At 47.0% G+C, this 23,849-nt stretch overlaps 1 protein-coding gene across 2 annotated transcripts in view; it reads left to right on the top strand.

Annotated features, from left to right (window-relative positions):
* Window positions 1-23,849, top strand: part of Sdk1 (sidekick cell adhesion molecule 1) — a 967,445-nt gene that overhangs the window by 670,454 nt on the left and 273,142 nt on the right. For both annotated transcript variants that reach the window (XM_085837397.1, XM_085837398.1), the window contains exons 6-7: window positions 15,797-15,908; window positions 17,274-17,464. In XM_085837397.1, the coding sequence (XP_085693523.1) occupies window positions 15,797-15,908; window positions 17,274-17,464 (303 nt within the window). The remainder of the gene's footprint in view (window positions 1-15,796; window positions 15,909-17,273; window positions 17,465-23,849) is intronic.

A 23,849-nucleotide genomic window follows, 5' to 3' on the forward strand; every position in this document is an offset into this window, starting at 1 on the left:
GTTATTTGTCAAGCTGTCCTGGTTTTTCAAATTTATCATCTCTTGTCAATTGACAAGTCCAGGAATATGTTGAAATAAAAATGGAAGAACATGTAAAGATAAAATTGTAAGTGGGATGCCCTGAATGTGTTTCCTGCCATTTTTTTTTCTTTCCCTCCTACCAGTGGACAGTAAACAAGAAGAATGGAGCCAACCAGCCAGAGCCAGCTCAGCTCTAGGAAACAGCTGGAGCTATGGGAATTGGGTCTGTGCCTGAAGCCACCCTTCCCATCCCAGCATGCCTCAGTGCATTATCACAAAGCCTTTGAGAGTCACAGCTGGGGATAGCTGGTGAAGGACAAAGGAAACAGCTTTTAACCAGCCGGAAACGTTTCCCTAGACTTTGCCTCACCCAACCCGTTCAGAGCCTAGAAATAGCCAAAAAAGACCCCTATTACCAAGCCAGGTGGGTGTGGACTGACAAGGGAAAATGGGACTGTGGAGCCATGTCAGTGGTGACATACATACTTGCTGCACAAGCATGGGGACCTGAGTTTTGTCCCAGAATCTATGTGAAAAGTTAGCATGGGGATGAGGGTGTGTGATCCCAATGCTAGAGCATAGAATCAAGAGAATGGAGCTATGAATATATAGCCCTAAGGCTCTGTGGTCAGCCAGCCTAGTTTAATGGTGAACTCTGGTCCAATGAGAGACCCTGTCTCAAAAAACAGCAGGATGGTGCCTGAGGAACAGTCAGTACCTGAGGTTGGCATGTGCCCTCTTCCGAGAATGAGCAGTGTGTACCTGCACACACAGACATGCACACGTGCACACACCCCTGAGCACACAGTGAGTCAGGAGGCATCGAGGATGAGGAGAGTTTGGCCGTTTCTGAACGCTGTTTCTCTGTCAGGAGAGAAGCCAGCCATTGACTTCAGTTTTCACAATAAAGCCTATCTTTAAATCGTCCGCTTTGCCTCGAGAAATTTGCCTCTTGGAGCCTGGGGAATGACCTGGGGCTGCCTGCTGCCTGTACATTTTTCACCGCTGCACCCTCCAAAACTAATTTCTGTGTGTTACTAGAGAAATATGGACGTGTCTAAGTCTTTTAAAAATATGAGCCCTGGGGGCTTCAGGTTACAGTTGGAGTTATGCAGACTGGGTTTCTCGGCGTGGCAAGCGACCACTCACCTGTTGCTCTGAGATGCTTTGCTGTCAGGAAAACATTTAATCCCCCAGCCAGGCCACTTCACACCGCAGGGCAGATATGAAAGTTGCAAGTGGCTCCAGAGACCTGGGATGCACAGAAAACCTCCAGGTTTTCATGGCGTGCAATGTCTCCGAGCCACTTTAACTCGTTCTCCAGAAGAGCAGCCAATGCTGAGGGAAGGTCAGGAACCTAAGACCGGCCTGTTGTTGCCCTTTTCATCGTCAGAGGGTGAGGAGTTAGACTGTGCTCCAGCACTGGGCCAAGTAGGACTGGGGATGTGGACAGAGTGCTTGCCTAGGCCATCCTTGGCTACATGGTGAATTCAGGTCTAGCCTGGGGCATATGAAACCTTGTCTCCACAAAACAAAACAACAGCAAAAGAGAAGCTTGGGAGATAACTCTGCAGGCCAAGTGTTTGACTCATAAGGGGGAGGACTTGGGTTTGGAGCTCCACTTAAAGCTAGAGGCAGTTGTCTGTAATTTCAGCAATCGTATGGTGGGATGGGAATAAGAGACAGGAGAATGCCAGGAAGCTAGTGGGCCAGATAGCTTGCCATATGCAGCGGCAAGCAAAAGATCCACACACTCTCATACACATATATGCAGGCACACACATACACTCTCACACACACATACATACATACATATATACAGGCAAAACATACATATACACACAGGCACATACACATACACACACAAACATAATACATACATACATACATGCATATACACACATATACACACACACACAAACATACATACATATATATACATACACACAGGCACATAGACATACAAACACATGCATACACACACACACTCATATACACACAGAAGCATACATACACATACATAAACACATACATAAAACATATATATATATATATATATACACAGGTGCACACACACATATGCTTACACACACAAGCATATACTTATACAAACACACACATATGCATAAACACATATTACATAAACACACATACATACAGGCACACACACATACATATACTTACACACAGAGACATATACTTAAACACACACGTATATACACAGGCACATGCATGCATGCTTACTTGGCTCCCATACATTCCAGAGTAAAGTCCAGACTCTTCAGAATGTCTCTCTGTCTGTCTGTCCTGAAACAGTCTCTCGCTAGCCCAGAGCTATCCAAGCTCTCCAGCACTCTCTTAGGCTATCCTGATGGGCAAGTGAGTCTCATCCTGTCTCTGTCCCCAACACTGGAATTGCAGGTACACACCACCATGTCTGGATTTTTATGTGCCTCCTAAGGATGGATGTTGGGTCCTCATGCTTGTGTAGAGAGTACTTTACCAACTGAGCCAACTGCCAGCCCCACTGTGATCTCTTCAATGATAGGGTTGAGCTGAGTGGTCCCAGCCCTGGTGTGCATCTCCACTGTGCAGTTGAAAGGGAAAGTCATCAGTACCATGGCAGCAGCCTGTCCTGAGTGTGATGTGATAGTGGCAACCAGCCGTGCTACCCTGAGACACTGTTTATGTCTTCATTTAACAAGCACCTGGTGACGCACATGGTCCCCTGACAACCATGAAGCAGAGGAACATGTGTGTCTCTGTATTCCAAAAGGGATACAAGCACCTGCTAGACTGTGCCACCTCGGTGAGGTGAGGTGGTGTGAAGGAGATGCTGCCTGGTGGACAGTGGTCCCTCCTACTCTTCCCAGATGGCCAATACCCCTGCTTTAGTGTACAATATTCTTTAATTTTTATTTGTGTTTGATATGGGTGGCATGTGTGCCACACTACACAAGTGCTGGTCAGAGGAATCAGTTCTCCCTTCCACCTTTACATGGGTTCCAGGGATTGAACTCAGGTCATCAGGCTTGTACAATGAACACCTTTATCTGTTGAGACAGCTTACTGGTCCTTTGGACAGATTCATAACTGTTATCCCATTTATCGGGTCAATGTGAGTAAACACTGTTTTTACTGGTTTTTGAAGATTCAATGTAAATTCCAGTTCCTTCCTGTTGGGTTTGGTTTTAGTTTTACTTTTTTTTTTTTAAGATTTATTTATTTATTATATGTGTGTACACTGTAGCTGTCTTCAGACACTCCAGAAGAGGGCATCAGATTTTTGTTACAGATGGTTGTGAGCCACCATGTGGTTGCTGGAATTTGAACTCAGGACCTTTGGAAGAGCAGTCGGTGCTCTTAACGGCTGAGCCATCTCACCAGCCCTTAGTTTTACTTTCTGTTTGGATTCTGTAGCATTCCATCAGTTTTATTTAAGGAACAGAAAGGTGTGTGTGTGTGTGTGTGTGTGTGTGTGTGTGTGTGTGTGTGTGTGTGTCTGTGTGTCTGTGTGTGTCTGTGTGTGTGAGAGAGACAGAGACAGAGACAGAGAGACAGACAGAGACAGGGAGGGAGGGAGAGTAAGAGAGAGAGAGAGAGAGAGAGAGAAGCATGCAGGCATACATGTGTGTAGATATAGATATGAGAATTCTGGAGTCAATCTTGGGTGTCACGCCTTGACCATCTATCTTTTCTCTGAGACAAAGACTCTCTCACTGTCCTGGGGCTCACCAAGCAGGCTGGGTTAGACAGGGATCCCCGAGGTTCTCTTGTCTCCACTCTCCAGTGCTGGGATTACAGCATGCAAGGATGGGCCGGACTTTTTAAAGTGGATTCTGGGAATCAAAATCAAGTCCTCATGCTTGCAAGGCAAGCCTTTGCTGAGCTGTCTTCAGCAAGCTTTGGAGGTTAGCGCTGCATTTTAACAAAGTTTAATGAAGCTGAAAACTCCACAGACTTAGGTTCTGAGAAGCCAAACCTAGAGGTTCATTGGAGCTGTAGGGTGGTCATGATGACAAAGCCACCTCTCATGTAACAGGTCCCTTTAAGAAGAATGTGTGTTGCATGCTATATGAAAGATATGTATTGGGTTTTGTGTCAGGACAAATGACTCAGCATCATTTGGGTGGGGGCAAAATGGGCCCCCCTATGGCTGGCCTGGCAAGAGGTCCAGTTGTGCTTTCCAGGAGCTGGTTTCTGGGGCCTCCTGAGATGAGTCTGCATAGTCACTCAGCACTGAAGGGGGACCCTTGGTGCTAGGGAATTTGAAACAGAATTTTATTCTCAAAGGCTCTGGGAAATCCTACTTCCTTCAGGCTTGGGCTTTTCCTAAAGGCAGCTGTGAGTTTAATGAGCTTTGAAGAAATGGTAAGAGTTCACAGTTCCAGTGCAGGCTTCAATCTGTGATTGTGGCCACACAGTAGGCCTTTGAGGAGAAAGGGCAGCCAGCCCTGAGAACCAATGGCAGGACTCAGTAGATCTAGGCACAGGGTACCTAAAAGGATTCTGTCTGCAATCTAACAATAAAGTTACTAACCACCAGAGTGCAAGTAGCACTGAGCAGTAAGCATCCTTCCTACACACATGCATGCATACATACACACGTTTAGTGCATGCAGCACTAATTAGTGAACATCCTTCCTGCATACGTGCACACATGCATACATAACACACATGTGCCAGTGGGTGCAGTACCAATTACTTAGTATCCTTCCTGCACACATATGTACATATACACATGTTCCAGTGCATGTACCACTAATTAGGTAACATCCTTCCTGCACATATGCATGCATCTGTACATACATGCACATGCTTCAGTGCATGCAGCACCAATTTGTGATCATGCACACATAAGCACATGCATATATTCACATATGTTCCAGTGACTGTAGCACTAACTAGTGAGCATTCTTCCTGCATTTATGCACACATGTGTACATACACATATGCTCCAGTACACATGATCATCCTTCACGCAATTGGGAACCACAGTCTGCCCAGGTTTCTTAGACTTTAAACTTTCTATGGAGAGAATATGGGGGAGAGGTGCATGTGGAGGCCAGAGGTCAACCCCAGATGTCTTCCTCTATTGCTTCTACCATGTTTTTGAGATAAGTTTACTAAATCTAGTGCTCCCTGATTCTGCTAGACTAGTCATCCAGTAAGCCCCAGGGGTCTGCCTGTCCCCTCCCCACAGTGTGGGGGTTACAGATGCGTGTCACCACACTAGGTGTATGTTCATGTGTGTGCACTTGCACATATGTATACATGTGTATATGAACACGCGTGTAGAGGCCAGAAGAGACCATTAGTTGTTGTTCCTAAGGTGCTCTCCACTGTGTCTGAAGCAGAGTCTCTCACTGGCCTGGAATTCACCGGGTATGTACACTGCTGGCCAGTGAGGCCCGGCCATCTATCACCTTCCTGGCCCCAGCACTGGGACTAAAGTGCCTGCCCCGCACTCTGTTTTTTATCATGTTCAGCATTGAGATCATACTCGGGTCCTCTTGATTGCAAGGCAAGCACTTTACCAACTTAGCCATTTCCCCAGCCCCTGCTATTCCTTAAACATCCTTTCTAATTAAATGTAACCTGAGTAACCTCTCCTCATTTAGCTTCTTCAAGCATAAAAAGTTCACGTGGGGAATGATGGCTGGGATTAGGGTCATTCCCCTGCTGCAAGGGTTTATTCCTGAGTACATAGCAGCTTCATCTCAAGGCATCACCTCTCTTCCTCAGAAGCTGCCCAGTCTGTAGGTTCAGGCTTCTGTGACCTTCTGCAGAGCCTCTGTTGATACAGTCTTCACCCTCAGATATCCATACAAGCTGCTTTCGTTAGGGCTTTATTGCTGTGGAGATGCACCATGACCACAGCAACTCTTATATAGAAAACATTTAATTGGGACTGGCTTATGGTTTCTGAGCTTTAGTACATTATTGTTATGGTGGGAAGCATGGCAGTATGCAGGCAGACAAGGTGCTGGGAGAGCTGAGGTCTTGCAGGCAGCAGGAGACTGTGTGCCACACTGACTTGAGCATAGGAGACTTCAATGCCCAGCCCCACATTGATACATTTCCTCCAGCAGGGCTACACCTACTCCAACAAGGGGACACTTTTTAATAGTGCCACTGTCTATGGGCCTATGGGGGCCAATTACATTCAAACTACCACACCGGGGTAAGCAGGTTCAATGGAAAAAGCCATGACACCTTCCATTCAGGACCCGATTAGGAAGGGAGTCGTCGACTTCATTTCCTTTTGATTAACTAAGACAAAGCCAGGTTTTCACTAGGAAACAGCTTTGTGTAAAAGAAAGTGTAGGTCTGAGAAGATGGCTCAGTCTGTAAGTGCTTGCCTTGAAAGCATAAAGACCTGAGTCTGATCCCCCAAACCCATATTAAGGATGTGTGTGTGTGTGTGTGTGTGTTTTTTTTTTTTTTGTGTGTGTGTGTGTGTGTGTGTAGAAACAGGCAGGGAGGAACACAGTTGTAACCCCAATACAATACAGGGAAGGTGGAGACGGGTGGATCCCTGGTGCTCATCCATCAGCCAATGAACAACTTAGAAAGTTTTAAGCCAGTTAGAAACTTGTCTCAAAAAGAAAGTGGGACCAGCAAGATGGCCTCAGTGGGTGGGAGCTTGCCTCCAAGCCTACTAACTGGACTTCAGACTCAGGACATATATAGTAGAAAAGAACTGACTCTGGCAAGTTGTCCTCTGACCTGCACACATGCATGTGCACACTCATATAAAGAAAGAAATGTTGGGGGACAGCAGTGGCAGAAGATGGGCAGCCCCTGGGGAACAACTCAAAGATTATTATCTGGCTTCCACGGGTATACACACATATACACATGCACCACACACACGCACAAACACACACAGAGACACATACATGCAAAAGTGGACAGCTCTGAAGTTGTCTCCTACACTTTTTTTTTCCAAGCACTTGAAGTGCCTCTGTACCTCACTTTTCTCACCTCTACAGGGGGTGAGGCTGTCTCCCTGGGTTGTCATTGAACACACATTTGTAAATTGCTCAGGGAAAAACTCAGCTCTGCAGAGGGAACATAGTGAAACACAACTCCTTTTCTCTTCCCTGCTTGTTTTTATTCTTCTGGGAAATACCCTTTGTACATCAGTGTGTGGGTTTTAGAAAAAGGTTTGTGATGTGGAACACCGAGGGTGGTGGAGTAGAAGCGGCAGTTTCTTGCTGAACTTTTAATGGGTTTTAAAGTTGTGGTGTGTGTGTGTGTGTGTGCATATGAGAGTTCATGGGATGCATGTGGGCATATGTGGTGCCATGGCACATGTGCAGAGGTCAGGGGACAACTTTATGGAGTTGATTCTCTCCTTCCACTTTCACACAGGTTCCGAAGATTAAAGGCAGGCCACTATGCTTGTACAGCAAGCTCCTTTACCCGCTGAGCCATCTTGCTGGCCCCCAAGGCAGATTATTTATAACAATGGCTCTCAACCTTCCTAACACTGAGACCCTTTAATATACAAACTCATGTTGTGGTGACCCTCAACCATAAAATTACTTTCATTGCTACCTTATAACTGCAGTTTTGCTACTGTTATGAATTGTAATATAAATATCTGGTATGCAGGATGCCTGATATCCAGCCCCGAAAGGGAACCACTGGTTTATAACAAATTAGTGCATTACTGAGGATCTGTTGGGTGTGTCTTATATCTCAGATACTTTTGTGCTCACAGAAGTAAGGATGCTTAACTGAGACCTGGAATCTTGGCCACTTGAGAGGTAAAGACAGGAAGCTTATGAACTATGAGAGGACTACAATGCCAGAATGGGCAACTTAGATTTTGTCTCAAAATGAAAAGGGCAAAGAGGATTGAGAATGTAGCTCAGCGGTAGAGCGCTTGACTTGAATCTTGGCTAGAGGGGCTGGGAGTGTAGCTAAACTGCAGAGCCCTTGCCTAGAATGCACTGTGCCTTAGTTCAAGTCTCCCATACCACAAAAAGAAAAGAAAGGAGCGAGAAATCAGGTCTGTCCCCTTTGTAAAGCTTACTTTAACTCTGTATGCACAACCCTGGAGAGAAACATGAAGAAAAGGAAAGGCTGTGTGTGATGGTTTGTATATCCTTGGACCAGGGAGTGGCACCATCTGAAGGTGTGGCCTTGTTGGAATAGGTGTGACCTGGTTGGAATGGGTGTGTCACTGTGGGTGTGGGTATAAGATCCTCACCCTAGTTGCCTGGAAGTCAGTCTTCCACTAGCAGCCTTTGGATGAAGACATAGAACTCTCAGCTCCTCCTGCGCCATGCCTGCCTGGATACTGCCATGCTCCCACCTTGATGATAATGGACTGAACCTCTGAACCTGTAAGCCAGCCCCAATTAAATGTTGTTTTTTTATAAGACTTGCCTTGGTCATAGTGTCTGTTCACAGCAGTAAAACCCTAACTAATACAGAGTTGGTACCAGGAGTGGGGTATTGCTGTGATAGGCCTGACCATGCTTTTATTTGAAAGAATGTGGATTTTGGGATTTTGGATTTGGAAAGCAGTGGAATGCTTTAAATGGGGCTTAATGGGTCATCCTAGTAGGAATATGGAAGATTTTGTTGCTGGGAGTAATTTGAACTGTGTTGACCTGGCCCAAGAGATTTCAAAGGAGAAGAATTTCAGAATGTGGCATAAAGACTGGTTTTGTGGTATTTTGGTGAAGAATGTGGCTACTTTTTGCCCTTGTCTGAAACGTTTGCCTGAGGCTAAGGTGAAGAGACTTGGATTAATTGCATTGACAAAAGAAGTTTCAAAAAAGCCCAGCAGAGACTTTGTTCTCTGGTTAAGTCTTATGAAGAGAAGTTTGAACAAGCATAGCAAGCTTAGAAAGGAAAAATATAAAATATATGGTTTGAGTATTAAAGGAGTACCAGGAAGTGAAATGGAGCAAAATCTTGTGTTCTAGGAGATAAAGATTAAGGGAGTGGGACCTTGGGGCAAGATCCTACCCAGCTAAATTAGATCCAGGCATGGTGGTACACACCTTTAATCCCATGAGACAAGCATGCTGATCTTTACATTCAGGGTAATCTACAGAGCAAGAACCAGGATAGCCAAGCTTAGGCAATGAAGGATTTAGAAAACATAAAGCTAGTGATAATGTAATAATACAAGGGAATCATATTCTAGTTCCTGTAAGCAGCAGAACTCGGCAGCTTCAGCCATTGTGCCTCTGGCTCTAGAGTTAAGAATGGAAGAAACTACTGGGAAAATTGATGCTGGTTAGCTGGAGCTAAGGAATTAGCGGTGATTAAGAAGAGACCAGCATCGTTGAGGTGAAATCTTCTGGAAATTGTTTTCTGGGAGCACAAAGAAGCTGTGTTCCAGAGATAGATAAGGTTGTAGCTCATGCTGTGGCTGGACTTGATAATGTGTAAGAGTCACTCAGGTGGTACTGCTTGTGAAGGAATGAAGGGATCATGGAGAGAAGCTGAGGCTTAGCACTGTGAGAGGCCAGGGAAGCCCACTGGAGAAGGTGAAGCCTCAGCTGTAGTTGATGGCCCAGGATTGAAGGGGTCATGCAAAGGATTTGAGGCTTGGCACCCTGAAGAGAGCCTATGAGAGGCTATTGGTGAAGCCTAGTTGGAGTGGAACACCCCAGTGTATTGGAGATGTCAGTACCATGGGATGATCACCAAGAACAGCAGCCGTAATGGAGTGGATCAACCTGAGCATAGAGTGCTACAGAGGACAGAGATGGAGAAGTGATGCCAGCCCTTAGGAGGAGTCCAAAAGATCAAGTGGAATCCCAGACACTGAAAGAAGAAGCTGTAACATTGAACTTGCCTTGGAGACTCAAAGATGTTAAAGATGCCAGAGCCATGGGACACATGCTGAGGAAAGCTGCTAACAGGGAGTGGAACCAGCCCAGGAGAAAGCAGTTTGTTGCAGTCAACAAAGATGAAAAAGGAGTGGAGATCTGAAGACCACTTTGACATCAGCCATGGAGATGCAGAGTTTGGAGTTTGCCCAGCTGGTTTCCTGCCTTGCTTTGGGGATTACAGTTAATTAAGTTGAATGAATCTCAGAAGAGACCTTGAACTTTGGACTTTTAACATTGTTGCAACTGCTATAGACTATGAGGATTTTGAAAGTTGCACTAAATGCATTTTGCATTATGCTATGTTTAAGTATGGTCCCCATAGACTCATGTTTTTGAACAAGTCTATGGGGACCAGGGAGTGGAATGTGATGGTTTGTATATCCTTGGACCAGGGAGTGGCACCATCTGAAGGTGTGGCCTTGTTGGAATAGGTGTGACCTGGTTGGAATGGGTGTGTCACTGTGGGTGTGGGTATAAGATCCTCACCCTAGTTGCCTGGAAGTCAGTCTTCCACTAGCAGCCTTTGGATGAAGACATAGAACTCTCAGCTCCTCCTGCGCCATGCCTGCCTGGATACTGCCATGCTCCCACCTTGATGATAATGGACTGAACCTCTGAACCTGTAAGCCAGCCCCAATTAAATGTTGTTTTTTTATAAGACTTGCCTTGGTCATAGTGTCTGTTCACAGCAGTAAAACCCTAACTAATACACTGTGTTTTAAAGTTACAAACGGGGTGTATATGGGGTGGGGGGTGTATGCATGCTCACATGCCCCTATTTCCATGGCCTACTGGGAACCAAGCCTGGCTCTTCCCTATTGCATTATGGGAAAGGAAGCCACCTTCCCCTTTAGGTCACTTCTTGCTCTCTCGGGTTGTTCTCCTGTCCTCCACAGTTGTCCACCATTGAAACTAATGACATCCACACCCTGTCCCGTGGTCATGGGTGCATCTTTTTAGTCTGACTACTGATGACCAATTGTGTAATTATTAGTGAAAATTGAGAGAGATAGACACAGTATTCAGGCTGCTTTTGCTAAGCAAAGATGACCTGCTTCATGACTACATAGTATTTAGCGCTCAAGCTTCTATTTTATACAGATGTTTGGTTTTCCGGAAGGTTTTAGTTGTCTTGCTTTTCAAAAGGGAGTGTGCAAATATGTGTATATATTAGCTATATATGAAATTTAAGTTTGTATATGTGTGTGTGTGTTTTGCTATACTTAAATACAGTAAATAACACAGAGAGGGGATGGAGAGGAGGGATAGGGAGAGGGAATTCATCATGCACTCCCGACAACCAGGGCATAAGTTTCATGCGAGGAACAACTCACATGTAAATTTCAAGAGAACTAAAGAACTGTCTGAGAGGATGTGTGATGTGTGAAGTGATGTGAGCTCAAGGCCACACAGAAGATTAATTATTTAATGTGTAAAGTTGCTGGATCAAGACTAACACTGCATGTATAACATTAAATCCCTAAAAAGGTTTAGAAGAGATTGCCCTTGAACGGGAAAGGGAGAGTTGTTCCACTTTAGTTTCAGTATGCTAAACGTGTGTATATATACTTTAATTAAAAGTCTAAAGTAGAGCTGGGTACGTAGCTCAGTTGGTAGAGTGCTTGCCTGGCATTCCTGAAGCCCTGGGTTTTGCTCCCAGTACCACCTAGAACCAGGCATGGTGGTACATGCCTGTAATCCCAGCACTGGAGATAAGAAGGTTGGCCTCATCTGTTCTAGTTAGCTTTCTGTTGCTGATAAGCACTGTAACACAAAGCAATGTAGGAAAGAAAGGGTTTCATTGGCTAATATGTCACAATCATAGCCCATCACTGAGGGAAGTCAGGCCAAGAACTGGAGCAGGGGCCATGGAGGAAGGCTGCTCACTGGCTTGCTCCTAGGATCACTGTCAGCTACTTTTTCTTATACAGTTCAGGTCTGCCTGCCTAGAGATGGCACCACCTGCAGTGGGCTGGCCTTCCTATATCAACTAGAAGTCAAGAAAATGCACCACCCCCCAGGACATATCCCAGGGCCAATCTAATGGAGGCAATGCTTTATTGGGGTTCCTTCTCCCAAGATGATAGAACATCATCTCAGAGTTCAAAACCAGCCTGGGGTATATGAGAGACCGTCTCAAAAAATAAAATGAAATAAAATAAACGGCAAGCATCCTTTCACAGGAAGAAGGCATGTCAGAGCAATGTGCTATAATGAGCACTCTCCTTGCTGTCAGGGTCTCTGGATTTCAATTATTTATGCACAGTTATATTGCATTGTTTTACATTTGCAACAATGACCATGTGGGCTTTACAATCAGCATTTCCCCAAGCCTTGCTTTGACCTTGCTGTGGATGCCTGCACAGGCCAAGCTAACCTTTCTGATTGCTTTCTCCATCTTTTCTCACTGGTGTCCTGTGTGAGCATAGCTCCATCTGAAAGAATGCAGGAGTTGGGGGTGGGGAGCTGGCATAGAGAACAGGCTCACATCTGGTGACCTTGAATGGGGCAAGTCCCACCAATGACTCTTTGCCTCTGTTGGGAGACAGCAGGTTTATTTGTGCTTAAAGTAAGATGCCCAGTGAACGGTCTGCATCCCTGTGAACCCAGGACAGAAGGGGCTTCTGTCACACCTGTCACATGGTAGCATCATGCTTCATCTGCTTTTAAGAGATATTTCTCCTGATGGTAATGGAAACTTCCCAATGCCTATACCTTCCTCCTGCCAAGGGTCCAATGACAAATTAAAGCTCACACTGAGAGCTCACATACAGAAGATGGGAGAGGGGCAGTTGTGCTGGAAGGTGTGTGGCCTATATGGATGAAGGCTTCCCTGAGGCTGCAGATGGAACTCCCTTCTCCTAGTCTTCCCCAACCTGTATACTCTAGCTCCCCACATACATTCCAATCCTAAGGCTGTCCACAATTAGGACAGAATAACATACAACAGGCTGAGGGGAGTGACTGGATACTCTTCCCCACCTCTAGGGGGAATGGAACAGCCAACAAGCCCAGCTGGGGTTTGCAAGCAGGTACGGCTAGTCTCATGAAAGATGCCTAGCTCTGCTCAGTGACAGTGCTACACAGAGCTGCCTAAAGTACAGTCTGCTTAGCCTAAGCAAGAGAGGCTCCATCTGAGACCATCTTCCCCAGGTGGTAACCACGGGTGTGGGCATCTTCTCATCTTCTCTGCTGTCTCGGCTGTGCGGTGATTAATGACATGGGAGCACGTGGTTCCGTGACCTCTTGGCTCCCGCTGCTGCTCTCCGTCACTCCTCATAACCATTTGCAAATATTAGCTCCCTGTGTCGTTTCTCCTCATCAGCCGCTTTCACAGGTGACAAGCCGGGTGCTCCTCAGATTGCCATATAGCATACGCTCCGGCCCTCGTGACAGTCTGACATCTGGTGAGCCATCCCCGAAGTTTCTAAGGGAAGGCATCAGCAGGAAGGTTCCCAGGGGAGTCCTAAAGAAGAGGGGACTTCAGGGGCCTATGGTCTGGGAAAGGCCAGGGCTGCTGCATGTGTCCCAGGAACCTAAGGGTGTATAAAAATAGACCTCCCATCATTAAATCAATGTATATGTTTAAGAATATGTATTTGCTGGTCTTTTTGTATATATGTGTGTTATGAGCTAATATGTTTGTGCACATGTGCAGGGGTGGAGGTATTCATATGTGAGTCTGTGAATGCGGAAATTAATGTCAAATATTGTTCTTAATCATCCTCCATCTGAGTTTTGAGACAGGGTTTCTCATTGAGCCAAGGCTCACCAATTTGGGCAGACAAGCTGGCTAGCATACCGCAGATAGAGGAGGCTACCTCTACCTCCCCAATGCTGAAATTGTAGGGCTTCACCCAGCTTTTTACATGGATGCTGGGGACCCAAACTCGGGTCCTCATGCTTTAATATCAGCCACTTTATTTGCTGAGCTAACAACCCAGCCCTTTATTACTGATTGGTTGATTAATTGATTTTTGTCTTGGAGATAAGGTCTTACTATGTAGACTAGACTGGCCTTGAACTTGAGATCCTCTTTCAGCACCTCCCGTGCTCCATTTGTGTGAATGTGTGTGTGTGTGTGTGTGTATGCTAGCACAGATGTGTGAAAGTGCATATGTGTGTACATGCATGTAGAATCCAGAGGACAACTTTGGAGTATCATTTCTCAGGTACCATCTACCTTTTTCCCTCTCTTTTAAAGAGAGACAAGGTCTCCTCTTGCCCTTGAACCTCCAGGTAGGCCAGGCTGACTGTCTTGGCCAGGCTGACCGTCTTATCGAAGAGCCTCAGGTTCTTTTTTTTTTTTTTCCCGAGACAGGGTTTCTCTGTGTAGCCCTGGCTGTTCTGGAACTCACTTTGTAGACCACCGGCTGGCCTCAAACTCAGAAATCCGCCTGCCACTGCCTCCCAAGTGCTGGGATTAAAGGAGTGTGCCACCACGCCCGGCTCGAGCCCCAGGTTCTAATCCCAAGAGGTCCTCTTTGGGATTAGAAGCATGCACCACCACACCTAGCTTTTCTACATAGGTCTGGGGATCAAACTCAGATTGAGGTTCCAGGACAAGCACTTTACTGATTCAGCCAACTCCTCGCTTCCTCTTTCCCCACTGCTTTGTCATTTATATGCACCTCTAGTATAAAACCAGTTCCCCTGTAAGCAAGGAACACCAGATACAGCACTCTAGATGGTGAGTCTACCACAGATGAGCCAGAATTCTGAATAGCCATAACTGCCCACATGCTAATTGTTCACTGTGAGGGACCAAAGAGGGTATTTTGCTCTTTGGTCATTTAAATTTGTTTTTATTCCCGGTCTCTTACATCCACACCCTGTGTTGAAGTCCCTACTCTATAAATGCTTGGTTTTGATTTCCCCTAAAAAATTAGTAAAGTTACTGTGGGTGGTTTATTTTGATGTATTAACTGTATTTTAGGGGGGAAGCAGCAAAAATTGCATATAGCTTTCTCCTTCTTGTCTCTATAAGTTGAACTCAAATTATTTATAGTTTGATACTCAGAGATGGTTTCCAGGTATTTATGTAGCAGAAAAGCAAAGGGGCCGGGGGTGACTGTGGAGAGAAGAGAACACTTGGATGACTTAACGAATTCACCCTGGGAGTCACCAGGACTGATCTGTGACCCTGTACCTATCAGAGTTCCCAACCCATGGCATATTTGTCCAGCTGAACTGATTAGAAAATAGTGGACATATTAGTTAGTTTTCTGGCCATGACAAAATGTCTGACAAAGGGGACTTACAGAAGCAAGAGTTGACTCTGGCTCATGGTTTGAGGGTGAAAGTCCAGCATGGTTGGGGAAGCAGGAGCGTGCAGCATGCACAGACAGGAAGCAGACTGAGTGTGAGTGCTAGCTCACCCTCTGCTTTGTATTCAGCCCTGAATCCTAGCCATGCATGGTGCCATCTATGTTCAGGGTGGGTCTTCCCACTTCGCTTAGACTACTTTAGTAAACCCTCTCACAGACAGGCCTAGTGGTTTGTTTCCATGGTAATTATAAATCTCATCAGGTTGACAATTAAGATTAACTGCCACAGTGGGTATGCCAGGTGATGTCAATAAACAAATGCTTAGATCAATGGAAAAAAATAACTGGAAGCATTTTAGAAAATGCCAAGCTCCTGAAAGCTTGCCGCTGCCCAAGTGCCCAGTGGTGACAGGTGGCCGGCAGACAAGGCTGGCTGTGCCTAGACTCCATCACCTGCAGTCTGACGGAGGCCAGGGGCAATGTAAAAATATCCCACGCTGGGTTCCCTTGAGGGGTCCTGGTAAGTCATAGGTTCTGAGTTTCCTCTTGCTGTAGTTTTACATGGCCCTTTCTCTGTCCTTCCCCCATCACCCCATCTTCCATTCTGAGGAGTGTTCCATGGATGTTTTGTTTTCTCTGTCACAGGAGATACTGGTACCCACGAGGCCATGGCTCCAATCATCGTGGTTGCCCCAGGCAACAGAAGTGTGGTAGCAGGGTCCAGTGAGACTACCTTGGAGTGCATAGCCAATGCCAGGTACAGGGTGTGCTCTGGGCATGGGAACTTAGGTGGGGCATCTGTCATCTGAAAACCCAGACCCTGAAATACTTCCAAATCTGGGACTTGGAGCCTTGATACCAAGCTGCAGTGGAAATTTCCAACCCGATCTCATATGTCTGATGGGTCAAAGCACAGATGCACTAAGAATGAATATAGCATGGGATTCCCTTTGGGCTAAGTGTGTAAACTTCAGATGAAACACAAATGGATTTCATGTTCAGACTTGGCTCCCATCCTTATGCAGTCTCACTGAGAATATACAAATACTCCAGAGGGGGAAAACCCAAAATACAAAGTACTTATAAAGGCTGGGCATTTCAAATAAAGGCAACAGAACATGGACAAGAGGCCAGGGAGATGGCTTGGCCAGTAAAATACTTGGTGCACAAGCATGAGGACCCACGTTCTGCTCCCCAAAATCCACATAAAAGCCAGATGTGTTATCATACTCCTATAATCCTAGCGTTGGAGAGACAGATACAGGAGGATTCCCTCGGGATCTGCGGTTCAGCTAGCCTAGCAATACACCAAGCTGCAGGTTTAGTGAGAGACCCTCTCTCAAAAAATTAAGGTAGCAAGAGGTATAAATAATAATCACATTGACCTACTCTAGCGTCTCTGGGTATATACGCACATGTACACTCATACACTCCAATAAATAAGAAAGAGCCTGGACCTGGATATCCTCCTGTGGAGAGACAGTGATGTGGAGAACAGCGTATGAGCTCCACACTTCAGACTGCAGCAGGCTCACTTCTCCTGGGGCACTGCATGTCAGGGAATGCAGGGGACCTCATGCTAGATACTTCCTCCCACTGTCTCTGCAGTGCATGGAGCTTTTCAGGTTAGCTCCTGGTGATGGAGAGACCTCCTCAGCAACAATGACTCAAGCTATAGGGGGAGAGATGAGCCAAACCCCTGTATAGCCAAGGAAAGCTAGTTCCTCTTGCCCTTCTAGTTCCAGGCATGCCCTGCCTATTTCCTGGTCACTCTAGGTTGAGGTTTAGATGGTCACACCTTCCGTGTATCTGTAGGTCCCCTATTAGTATTTATTTGAAGCATTCTTTTCCTGGGCAAATGGAATCATTAGCATGTATGGTCCATTGCCGCTGCAATTAGCTATCCTTGCTCAATAGCCCTTGAGCAGAATGTCTCGTTGAGGCGAGCCGTGAGGGAGTGGAGCAGGATCTGGATTGATTTTTAAATGTCCATTGTTCAACCCGCCATGGTTCCTGGTAGAATTAGCTTTGTCAAGCTCGTGCTGAATGCCTGAAATTATTATTACTGCGGTCCACGTGATTCGCAGCTCGCTGTCACCGGTGCCCTTCCGCTCTTTCGCAGGCCTGTGGAGGAGCTGAGTGTGCACTGGAAGAGAAACGGAGTTCGGCTCACAAGTGGACTACACAGCTACGGGAGGCGCCTTACCATCACCAATCCGACATCAGCAGACACCGGGATGTACGTGTGCGAGGCGACACTCCGCGGGAGCACATTTGAGCCAGCCAGGGCCAGAGCCTTCCTTTCCATCATAGGTAATGCTCAGTCCAGCAGTGGTGCTGGCTGCATCCTCAGGTAGCTCTCCATTCCCACAGTGCCAGGCAGACAAGAGAGCTGCTGTGTATCCCACTAACCTGATGTATTTGTGCGCGTGTGCCACCTCTGTACACAGATGTGGAAGCCAGAGGTTGACATCAGGTGACTCTCCTCTGCTACCCTCCAACTTATTGTTTGAGGTAGGATCTCTCTCTAGAACCGAGAGCTTTCCGTTTTGGCTAGACTGACTGGCTCCATAGCTGGCTCTCAGGATCCAGCTGCCTCCCTCCACCCACAGCCCTGGGGTTATAGATGATCCACTGCTGACCCTGGCTTTTTATGTGGGAGCAGCGAGTCCTCAAGCTATTGCAGTGAGTGTGCTGCCAAGTCATCTCCTCAGTCCCCACTGACCTTTATTTTTAATGACATTGATTGATGGTTGATTGATTGATTGATTGATTGATTGTATGTGTATGTGTATGTTTGGAGAGGGGATGCTCACAGGCCACAGGATGCATGTGGAGGTCAGAGGACAACTTGTGAGAGTGAGTTCTCTCCTTCCACCATGTATCCTGGGGATCAAACGCAGGTGGTCAGACTTGACTGAGCACACCTTTTCCAGCTTAGCCATCTCCTTGGGCCCCACCGACCTTCTCTTTAATGATGTAAATGGTGGTATGGTAGAGTTTATCTTCCGAGTTAATCCCACTTGCTTTGGACCAAAGTAGGAATGTCTCTCGTACCTTCTCAACATAGCCGTGCCTCTCGCCTTTCTCATCACTAGGACAGAGCACCTACTAGAAACTCTTCAAGACAGGACAGGCTTTCGTTTACAATTACAAGGCATACAGTCCTCCGTGGTAGGGAAAGCCCAGTGGATAGTTTGGCTTTGTTTTTGGTAGTGAGTCCCTGCAGCCCCGAAGATTGTGCCCAGAATCCCTGCTAGATTATGACCCTTGAAGGTCTATCCCCTGTAACCACCAAAAGTTCTGACGTGTCCGTCCCAAAACAGCACCACCGCCTGGGGAGCAAACATTGGAAACGGGAGCACAGGGGGGACAGTTCACCCTCAGTCCACAATCACCTGCTACCATCAAGCTGGACAGTGGAGGTGGGGGTGTCCTCATCACAGCCACCGCCTGCCTCTTCTGGCCTCTCTTTTGCCCCAAACTTCTCCCTAACTCTCCCTGGCTCTCACGATCTGTACTCAGAAGTCAGCCTATGTGATGTCGACTCGGAAGGTTGAACTGAAATGTAAGAACAGCAATCATTTTTTTAAAAAACAGGCCAAGTATGACCTGGAGGTGGGGAGGGCGGATAAAGTCAAAAGCTCCAAGTCACCACTAAATACTGGAAGATCACAGTCTTGGAAGCATGGCTTGGGCTGCAGCCGAGGGAATTGTAAGCTTATCACAAGATGATGATATGGGCGCATCACACAGCGAGGCAAGTACCCGCACTTGATTTTCCCAGCTTCCTGCATGGTCACGAGCTTGTTCTTAAAATGGCTGCAGCTGCTGTCCTGCTGCCCTGCGAGTCCTCAGCAGAAGCCACTGCTGACAGAGACTGCCTCAAAGGCAGCTTCACTCCATCTCTTGTCAGAAATGAAAGGCATTGAAATGGACGGGGGAGAAAGGCCTCTCCAGAGAATTACTCCTTCAATAACACCTTTTTTTTTTTTTTTGCAGTTTGCCATTTTGCAAAAAGAAAAGAAAAATGCAGATAGATTTCTATGAAATTAGCCAGCACCAAGGAGCATTGCATAGAAGGTGGTTGCCCTGAGCAGTCTCTTGTCTGTTAGCCATCGGGACAGGGGTTTGCGCTCTCCCTGTGACTTTGCTACATACAGCCCACCAGCAACCTCCAGAGCAGGTCATGAGGGTGATCAGAGAATCGGAGCCACAGGGCAGAGTCGCCAATCACTGCTGATCCCACCCGAGGGTCTGAGCTCTCCTCTGGCTGCCAGTGCTAGATATAGATGTGAAAATCATATCCCATTCTCAGCAGAGACTTCCATTGGGCTTGATCTATGGCTGTCTGAGCACAGTCCATTATAGATTGAACCAAAATTAAAATTTGTTATGTGTAAATCTCTGGAAGACAGGACTCTATTGTGTTAAAAAACATTTTTAAGGTAATTTAAACAAGGGAGGAAATTTATCTCCCTATAAACTGGGAATGTTTGCCTCTATCACCATTCCTTCCTCGAGTATTTAAATCTATCATCCTAACTTTGATCTCAAATTCACATCAGAATCGGTTTTTGCATTTAGCCCTCACCATCCCTCATGTTCTGGCTTGGAAAGATATGGAAACACACTCCAATTCTTTTGTCTGTAGATGAATGTATGTGTGTGCACATGTTCATGTATGTGTAGACATTGAATGCCTTCCTCAGTCACTCTTAACCTTATTTTTGAGGTTTAAAAAATGTGTGTGTGTGTGTGTGTGTGTGTGTGTACAGCTGCCTGCATAGACCCAAAGAGAGTGTTGATTCCTCCAGAGCTGAAGTTGAAGGCAGGTACAAGCCTCCTGATGTGGGTGCTTGGAGCTGAACTTGGGTCCTTTGCTAGAACAGTAAATTCTCTTAACCACTGAACCACCTCCCTTAGCTTTTGAGACAGGGTGTCTCACTGAACCTGTAGCTTGCCACTTTGTCTAGTCTGACTGCCGAGCTTCAGGGATCCTCCTGTTCCTACCTGCTGCATCCCTCTGTGCTAGAGTCACAGGGACACGCTGTCATGAGTGCTGAGGGCACACACTCAGGTCTCCATACTTGTGCAGTCAGTACCTCACCACTGAGCAACCTCTTGTCCCCAGCACTTTCTGTCTGAATAAGTTTGACTTCAATCCCCTTTTGTTTAGAAGTTGTTGTGACAGGTGAAATTTTGTGGTTGGGTCACACTGGAGAAAACACTGAAGAAAGCATTTCTGTTGATTCAAAGGACTCAGGGATTGTCACCAAGCTCGGCCACCACATCAGGGAGGGATTCTGAGCAAGCGTGACCAATCTCCCAGGCTGTCACCAGCAGAGATGGGCAGAGAGCTATTGATATGAGCATGCAGATGAATGGAAGCAAAAGGAATAGCCTTCCAATTATGGATATTTCACACTGATGAGACGAGACAGACGGCGGCGGCTGTTTGCCCTGCCTGTCAGCTTCCAGCTGAATTGCTCAATTTCTGTAGTCTAAACAGGACTCCAAGCTCTGATCACTAGAAGGTGCCTGGCGTCCACCCTGTAGAGCCCTGAGGCTTGTCCCCTGACCTCCTCACTGCTCAGTTGTCCTGCTGTCCCTCTTTCCTCCTGACCTCTGCTGTGACATCTCCCTGCTGGCCAGACTCTGGGCCATTGCTCTGACACTCAGAGGCTACTGTGTAACATGACCGCTGCCTCCCTATGGTGTACAACTTTCTGCTCTGCTACCACCTTCTCTTTCTTGGTGGCATCTTTCAGACATAGGAACCAACTTTACCCACCATGGGGGGGGGGGGAGTGCTGGTGCTGCCCCCCCCAGGAGAAGCTCCACCCCTGCATCTGCTGATAGACTGTGTGCTTTGCTACTACTAACCATGCAGTTCTATGCTGGAGATTGTCCATAGTCTGCAATGGGCCTTGCCTCTTCTTGCTCTAGAGAGCAAGAACAGTTCAGCCATCTCCCAAGCACTGCCTCTGCAGCCAGTGTCTGGGGCCAGTTTTGTTGGAGGCAAACCCTGGATGGGTGCCTCAGGCTGTGAGCAGCTGTCTGTGACTGACCTATCCATCCTTTAGCTTCTGGCAAGCTTGCCTGTCAATAAGACTAGGTGTCCCTTGAGAATCTCCTGGAAGTCACTGTGCAAGAGTCTCAGCTGTGCTCTGTAGCAGTTGGCACATGGTAGCAAGGTATGTAGCAGGGAGATATAAGCATAGGTTTTAGGGTTCACTTCTGACCATATGGGTACCTGGTCGCTGAGCTTTAATGAATGTCTTTGATATTCTTGGCCTTGGTTCTGATCCTTGACATGGAGAGGTGGTAGGTAAGGCTGAAACAAGGGAGAGTCAATGAAGCAAGCTCACCATAAAAGTGCTGAAAGAATGGCTTCACGTGTCATTAGCATGACCACCATAGCACGTGTTGCTGGCTAGTGAGTGTCTATGTCATATTAATGAGTGTATGTGTCACATCAGTGAGTGTATCCATCACACTCTTTTTACACTAAGAGCCATGATGCTCTCGCCATCCTTGGAACATTGGTAATTTGGTCAGGATAAAACAAAGGATGGTAACTGTGATGGCTGGCTTTAACTGTCCATGTGACACACTCTAGTGTCACCTGGGAAGAGTCTCAGTGAGGAACTGGCTGGTTCAGGTTGACCTGTGAACATGCCTGTCAAGGATTGTCTTAATTAAGTTAATGGATGTAGGAAGACCCATCCTAAAGCCAGCAGCACCATCCTTGACTCCAGATCCTGGACTGTGGAGAAAGCAAGCCAAGTACCAAGTATGCATGTGGTTGTTGTCTCTGGCCTTGGCTGCTTTAAGTCCAGGAGTATGAGGCAGTGGGTTATACTGCATCCTCAGTCAGGGAGCAGAAAGAGATGAACTCTTGTGCTCAGCTCACTTTGTGCTTTAAATTGAGCTGAGCACACAGCCCACAGCACACAAACTGGTGCTGCCCACACTGGGGGAAGGCAATCTTCTCTCCTCAGTTATACCTTTCTGGAAGCATCCTCAAAGACACTCCCAGAGGTGAGGTGTCTCCATGGTGTTAATAAATCCAACAAGCACACAATGAAGACTGAGCAACACAACAACCAATACTCCATCTCTTTCTTGCAAAGCTATTCTGAGTCCCTGAATGCAGATCACTCCTATTTTAAAACAAAGCCACTCATAGTGGCTGGTACAGTGTCATAGATGAGCAGCCATTCTGCAGCCTAGTAGGTGTTTATGTCTCTCTCCCTCCTCCCCTCCCTCTCCCCTCAATTCCTCTTCCTGTCCCTCCTATCCATCCTTCCCTTCCCCTCTATCTTTCCCCCTCCTTTCTCTCTTCCTTCCTTTCTTCTTTCCCTTCTCCCCACCATTTTCCTTTTTTCTCTTCCCTTCCTCCAGTCCTTCCATCTTCAAATCTCTGCCCCACCTCTTGCCTCTCCTGCTTCCTTGTAGAGAAAATTCTCCACTATCTGGGCTCCTGCCATGAGACCTGGCCACTCAGCTAACCCTGCTCTCCCACTCTCTCCATTTTAAGATCGATGACCTTTATCCCACTTGCAGAGCTCACCGTGTCCCATACAGAGCACACAGGTCCCAGAGGATCTGGCGTAGACATCCTCGGGGACCATTCTGCCCACTCCATTGGACGAGGCACCCAGTGTGGACAGCTACTGCAGCCAAAGGCACAGCATAGCAGCAGAACTGGGCCTCTAGAGGGCAGGGAAGCTGATGTAGGCAATGTGCTTATCAGAACAGGCCTGGGGATCAGTCTGAATTCACCACCAAGCCTGAGGGCTGTGCAACATGGCCTGGGTATGCATTAATCACCCCCACGGAGGCGGTTCTGCAAGCACCTCTGCTTCCAGCCCCTTCAGTCAACGCCCCAGTTTTGAACTACTTGGAGGGGTCCTAGCTCTGGTTCTGGTACTGCAGCTGGGCCATCTGGAGGACATTCAGCCCGTGCTGGCTTTGAGCTCTGATTTCACCCAGGGCAAGAGACTCTTCTGATGTCTTCATCTTAGTTCTAAAGATGGAATGCCCGTTTCTATCCTTGGTTTTATTGGCTGCAGCTGTGATCGATATTTAACAGTCCAGTACAAGCCTGTGCCAACTGGGCTGGCGTTCTCTCTCTCTCTCCCTCTCATTTGCCAAGACAGACAGATTCACCCAGTTGCCCTTGGAAGATCAAGCGGTAAAATGGCATGTGCCTTAGATGGCTGTCCTCAGGGTGTCTCTGTGGCTCAGCTGCAAGTCCCCACAGCTGAAGACCTAGTAAGTGCCCCACCATCCTCATCCTGTAGACAGTGTGGAAACAAGCAAGACCCCCGAGAGCTCCCATTGAATATGGGTTGGCGTGAGGGACCCACAAAGAGAGATTGTGGCTTATGGGTGGCAGGGAAGAAGCGCCATGAAGCAGGCAGTGTCACTGTGGCAGCTCTAACTTCTAGCCTGTCAGCTCACCTACCTGTCAGCCTTCCAGGAACAAGCTGTAACAGGTGTCTCCGAAGGCTTACAAAGTTTCCTGGTGCCTCTAGGCCACCCTTCCGCACATCAGTGAGAGAGGTGCTGTAAAGTAGGGAGGTGGCATATCTGCCTGACTGTGTGCTGTGCACCACACCTACCTGGCCAAGGCTTGTGGTGAGTGACATCTCCTCATGCATGTCCATCCCCAGGAACATGGTGTGGACTC

The sequence above is a fragment of the Mus caroli genome, unplaced genomic scaffold (genome assembly GCF_978045245.1).
Source record: "Mus caroli unplaced genomic scaffold, Mus_caroli_1 scaffold_4, whole genome shotgun sequence".
Classification (NCBI taxonomy): Eukaryota; Metazoa; Chordata; class Mammalia; order Rodentia; family Muridae; genus Mus; species Mus caroli.